At 55.1% G+C, this 5,750-nt stretch overlaps 1 protein-coding gene across 1 annotated transcript; it reads right to left on the bottom strand.

Annotated features, from left to right (window-relative positions):
* Window positions 1-61: 61 nt before the first annotated feature.
* Window positions 62-5,329, bottom strand: ARMC7 (armadillo repeat containing 7). The gene is made up of 3 exons (XM_058675712.1): window positions 5,149-5,329; window positions 4,935-5,078; window positions 62-481 (listed from the first exon to the last, which is right to left on the bottom strand). The coding sequence occupies exons 1-3, from the start codon at window positions 5,237-5,239 to the stop codon at window positions 120-122; spliced, it is 597 nt and encodes a 198-aa protein (XP_058531695.1). The 5' UTR covers window positions 5,240-5,329; the 3' UTR covers window positions 62-119.
* Window positions 5,330-5,750: the final 421 nt, after the last annotated feature.

The raw sequence follows: 5,750 nt of genomic DNA on the forward strand, positions 1-5,750 counted from the left end.
ACTGACCTGCCGGAAGAACTCACTGTTGAATGGTGCAAGCAGCACAAGCCTGGCATGTATGTGCAGGGTTGCTGGGCTCTGCCCACTTCCTGTGTCCACCCAGGACTGTGATGGGTGGGTTAGGGGTGCTGTGGGGGCGCGGTCCTTGGCAGTGGGATGCCCAGGGCAGAGTGCGCCTGCCGGCTGCGTGCCTCAGCCACTTGGCTTGGGGAGCAGAGGTCTTCCAGGAAGATCTGAGCCAGGTTCCGGAGCCTCGCGTTGGCCGAGAGGGAGAAGCGCAGCATGCACTGGACGACGGGCATGGCGGTGAGCTCGGGGTGGGCGCTGGGGCCCGGCGAGCCCAGGTACATGAGCGTGGTGACGGCGGACAGCACTGTCTCCTCGTTGGTGCTGGCCAGGCAGTTGGTGATGAGCGGGACGCCTCCCGCCTGCAGGATGTGCTCCTTGTTGGCCCTGTCCACACACAGGTTGCAGAGGCCTCCTGCAGGAGAGTGAGAGTGAGTGGGGCTCCTGGCCTGGGGAAGTCGGCCCCAGGACAAGCTGTCCAAAGAAATTCTGGCATCCTGCCACCTTCTCCGGGTTCCAGAAAGGTCTTCTAGAAGTGGGCCAATTTCCCTTTTCATCTTGGTTCACCTGGTTTGATGGCAGACATGTTTTTGTTTTTAAAAGATAAATGAACAGTGGGGCTAGTAGTGTGGCAAAGCAAGTTAAGCTGCCACCTGTCCTACTTCTGCACCCGTGTGGGAGACCCAGAAGAAACTCCAGGCTCCTGGCTTCAGATCAGCGCAGCTCTGGTTGTTGTGGCTGCTTGGGGAGTGAATTATCGGACGGAAATTCTTCCTCTCTCTCTCCTCCTCTCTGTATATCTGCCTTTCCAATAAAAATAAATCTTAAAAAACACAAATCTTTAAATAAAATATACAATTATTAACATCACTTTAGAAGACTTTTTAAAAATTAATTTTAGGATTTTATTTTTATTTGAAAGGTAGGTTTACAGGGAGAAGGAGAAACAGATCTTCCATCCACTGGTCACTCCCCTAATGGCCAGCAACAGCAGGAGCTGAGCTGAGCTGAAGCCAGGAGCTTCTGGGTCTCTCAGATAGGCGCAGGAACCAAGGACTTGGGCCACCTTCCATTGCCTTCCAGGCCACCGCAGGGAGTGGAGCAGCTGAGACAAACTTACGCCCATATTGGATGCCAGTGCTACCAAGGTAGAGAATTAGCCAGCTGAGCCACTGTGCTGGCCCCAAGAATTTTGACATATATGTAAAGTGATGGTCTCATGGGTGTTTATATGTTGAGTCACCAAATTGGACCCTAAAAAAGTTCAACTTATATGCCAATCATAGCAAAGCTGTTAAAAACACTCTAACGCAGCTGACGTGCAAACCACGAGCCCTGGGCACATGCCACTGCTGTTGGGAAAGCGGAGAAGGCTCTGCAAGGAAGCACCCCTGTGCTCAGCTGGTCTGGCCACACACCTCCCCCATTCTCAGCCCAGGCCTCCTTGGTCCCCCTGGGCCTTGGGGACATGGGCTGCTTGTCCTGGGGTGTCTGTTAGCACGAGAGGACAGCTTCCTGAGCAGACTCAGCTTCCGGCCACTCCCCACAACTTCACCTTGCTGCTGGGCAGGAGGAAGTCTTGGCTCCACCCACTTACATAAGACACCCAGAGGGTCTTAAGGGACCAATCAGCAGTGACAGTCAGCCCTGCTCACTTCCTTGCTTCTCTGGAGGCTCAGAAAATAAAGTGTGGACCGGCACTGTGGCCTCACGGCTAAAGTCCTCGCCTTGAATGCACCGGGATCCCATATAGATGCTGGTTCTAATCCCGGCAGCCCCACTTCCCATCCAGCTCCCTGCTTGTGGCCTGGGAAAGCAGTCATGGACGGCCCAAAGCCTTGGGACCCTGCACCCGCCAGAAGAGGCTCCGGGTTCCTGCCTTCAGATCAGCTCAGCTCCGGCCGTTGCGGCCACTTAGGAGTGAACCAACAGACAGAAGATGTTTGTCTTTGTCTTTCTTCTCTGTAAGTCTGACTTTCCAATAAGAATTACTTTTTTTAAAGACCACATGTTCCTTTCTCATGGAATTTTCTCCCTCCCTCAGAGCTGCATGCCCTCCTGTTCACACAGAAGAACCACCGTGTGGCTTGTGTCATTGCTAAATGCTGTGTTTCTAAGAATATCTGCCAGAAGCTGTAGGTTTTACTTCGGTTGCTAACTGGCATTAAGTGTCTCATGATATTGGTATCCATTCTGTGATTGACTGTCCCTGGTTTGGGATTATTATTATTATTAGTCTTGGGGCGGTTTTGTCTGGATGTGTCTAACCCCCATCCACGAAGCTGCTGGGTGCTGGCTGAAGCTTCCCGGGGAGGTGGCACAGCCTTTACCTGAGGAACACCACCACCTGGTGGCAGCTACACGTATTGCAGGAACTATAATACAGGAAAGCAACTTGAAGCTTTTTTTCACTTACTCGAGTCCTACTCATTTATTTATTTGAAAGAGTGCGAGTGATGAGAAAGACAGCGATCTGCCATTTGCTGGTTCACTGCCCAGATGCCTGCAACAGCCAGGTCTGAACCAAGCCAAAGCCACAAGACAGGAACTCCATTCCACAGGGTCTAACACTCGGGCCATCCTCTGCTGCCTCGCCAGGCACAATAGCCGGAAGCTAGATCAACATATGCAATGCAGGAAGCATTTGCAAGTACTACCCAACAACACTGTCTTCCCAGAATCCTGTTTGGCAACAAAACTGCCTCGACTCTGATTTTCCAGAATTCAAGCAGTTCTTACGGAGTATTTATTCTCTCCTGGCCACTGTCCACCTGCAGATGGAGCCTAGGAGAGCGCAGCTGTGTATGACAGCACTGCTTTGGGCAGAGTCCCTGTTCAGCATTTAAGAGGGCTCCTGCCTTCATCCGGGGCTTGAGCCCAGAATTCCTTCCTTCCGTGAGGATGCACAGTCTGGCTTTGCGCTTGCTTCCTCACCAGGCATTTGTCCCTCTGCAATGTCCCCAGGGCGGCTCTGGCCTGGCCAGTGTCATCTCCCAGTGACAGCAGGGAGGACTTCGGCAGCACTGACGGATGATGCAGAGGAGGAGGGAAAAGGCAACACCACGCCCTGGAGGTTGGGCGGCAATTAGGGCACCTGATGTCCGATGAGCGGCCATCTGGATTGAACTCCTGGCCCCCAGCTTTGGCCAGGCCCTTCCCTGGATGTTTCTGTCATTTGAGGAGTACACCAGCACATAGAAGTTCTGCCTGCCTCTCAGATAAATTATTTTAATTAGTTAAAAGTTCATGAAAAAGTAAAGAAAAACTTATAGAGAGGCCAGTGCTGTGGCACAGTAGGTTAAGCTGACACCCACATTACCAGCCACCCATGTGACACCAGTTCAAGACACGGCTGCTCCCCTTCCGACCCAGCTCCCAGGAAACATGGCCATGCAAGCAGTGGAGGGTGGCTCCAAGCACTTAGGCCATGAGACATGTCCCACTGCTTTCCCAGAAGTGTCAGCAGAGAGCTGCATTGGAAGTGGAGCAGGTGCCCGTATGGGATGCTGGCACTGTGGGCAGTGGTAGCGTTAACCGACTGTTAACACTAGTCCCTCAAAGCTCAGCCTCCTATCAAGCTAATGCACCCTGAGAGGTGACCCATGATGGTCGTAGTGATTGGGGTCCCTGGTACCCATCTATGAGACTGAGATTGGGCCTGGCACGATGGCTAAGTGGCTAAAGCCTTGCCTTGCACACACCAGGATCCCATATGGGTGCTGGTTCTAATCCCGGCTGCTCCACTTCCCATCCGGCTCCATGCCTGTGGCCTGGGAAAGCAAACAAGGATGATTAAAAGCCTTGGGACCCTGCACCACATGGGAGACCAGGAAGAAGCTCCTGGCTGCTGGCTCCTAGCTTCAGATTGGCTCAGCTTCTCCAGGTGTCTCACACAGGTGCAGGGTCCCAAGGCTTTGGGCCGTCCTCGACTGCTTTCCTGGGCCACAAGCAGGGAGCTGGATGGGAAGTGGAGCTGCCGGGACTAGAACCGGCGCCCCTACGGGGTCCCGGCGGGTGCAAGGCGAGGATCTGATCACTAGGCTATCAACGCTGGGGCCCATAATTTATTTTTTAATTTAATTTATTTATTTTTATTGCAAAGTCAGACATATAAAGAGAAGAGAGAGAAGTATCTTCCGTCTGATGATTCACTCCCCAAGCGACTGCAACGGTCGGTACTGCGCCGATCCGAAGCCATGAGCTTTTCTGGGTCTCCCACGCGGTTGCAGGGTCCCAAGGCTTTGGGCCGTCCTCGACTGCTTTCCCAGGCCGCAATGGGATCCTGGCGTGTTCAAGGCGAGGACTTTAGCCACTAGGCCACAGCGTCAGGGGCCCATAATTTAAAAGAAAAAAAAATGGTTTCATCTATATTTACATTGCTTTAAAAAGACCAGTCTCCAAACTGATTTCTATGTAAGAGTCGGGGGACGGGCCCGGCGTGATAGTATAGCGGTTGAAGTCCCCGCCTTGAGCAAGCCAGGTTCCCATATGGGCGCCGGTTCTAATCCCGGCAGCTCCACTTCCCATCCAGCTCCCTGCTTGTGGCCTGGGAAAGCAGAGGACGGCCCAAGGCTTTGGGACCCTGCACCCACGTGGGAGACTTAGAGGAAGTTCCTGGCTCCTGACTTTGGATTGGCCAGCACCGGCCGTTGCGCTCACTTGGGGAGTAAATCATCGGACGGAAGATCTTCCTCTCTGTCTCCTCTCCTCTCTCTATATCTGACTTTGCAATAAAAAATAAAATAAATCTTAAAAAAAAAAAAAAAAAAGAGTGGGGGGACGAGGGCAGCACGGGTCCTGGCGTGATTCCCAGACTCCTCTCTCGCCAGCTGTGACCTGGAGGGGGCACCTCGCTAGCACGCCCTTACCCATGGCGAACTCCACCAGCGTCTCATTCTCCTCCGACAGCGAGTCGAGGAACAGGTCCACGACCTGCAGCTGCCGCAGGTACTCGTAGTTGCCGGGGTCGTAGGCGAAGTTGGCCAGGTTGGCCAGCACTTGCTCCTTGGCGTCTGCAACGGGAAAGCCAGGCTGCATGGCGGGTCCCCCGCGGCGGCCCCGGCGCCCGCCCCCGGCCCTCACCTCGGCTCGCAGTCTCCTGGAACTCGGTGACCAGCGCCTGCAGGTAGCCCAGCCGCCCGACGTGGGGGTCGACCTTGGGTTTCTGGGCCATGGCGGGGCAGCTGCGACCACTTCACAGCCGGGAGTGGTAGGCAGGGTACGACCCACGGGAGAATGGGACTAGAGACTCGAACCCGGGACTCGCAGCGTCCGGGGCGCCAGAAGCAGCAGCGCTCCGCAAGCCAAAGCCCAGCCGGGACTATGCTTGACAAGCGGGCGGAAGTCGCCCTAGTCCGGCCTCCCGGCCAGGGCGGAAGGGGCGGGGCTGCACGCGGCCAGGCGCGCGTGCGCGAAGCGCTCCCAGCGGCGTCGCAGTGGCTAGCATGGAGAGTGCTGTAGGCAGGAGCAGAGATATCCATGCCGGGCGTGGCCTGGCATCTTCCCCGGCGCGCCCACCTCCGCGGCCTGCAAGGAAGGTCCCGAGGTTTCCCTCTGGAGTCCAGGCAGTGGCACCCTGCTCTCCCTTCGGTCCTTTAACTTGCGACTGACTTGGCCTCAACCGGCCCCTGTGGAGCCCGGGAAGTCCTTTGGCCTGAGTGCTTCTTGTGGCTTCCCAAGCGGGA

Source organism: Ochotona princeps, chromosome 17 (genome assembly GCF_030435755.1).
Source record: "Ochotona princeps isolate mOchPri1 chromosome 17, mOchPri1.hap1, whole genome shotgun sequence".
Lineage (NCBI taxonomy): Eukaryota > Metazoa > Chordata > Mammalia > Lagomorpha > Ochotonidae > Ochotona > Ochotona princeps.

Coding starts and splice junctions, on each gene's coding strand:
- ARMC7 (XM_058675712.1), bottom strand. CDS start 5,239: ATGGCCCAGAAACCCAAGGTCGACCCCCACGTCGGGCGGCTGGGCTAC. Junction 5,079..5,148: donor CCAGGAGACTGCGAGCCGAG/GTGAGGGCCGGG, acceptor TTCCCGTTGCAG/ACGCCAAGGAGCAAGTGCTG. Junction 482..4,934: donor GCTGGTGGAGTTCGCCATGG/GTAAGGGCGTGC, acceptor ACTCTCCTGCAG/GAGGCCTCTGCAACCTGTGT.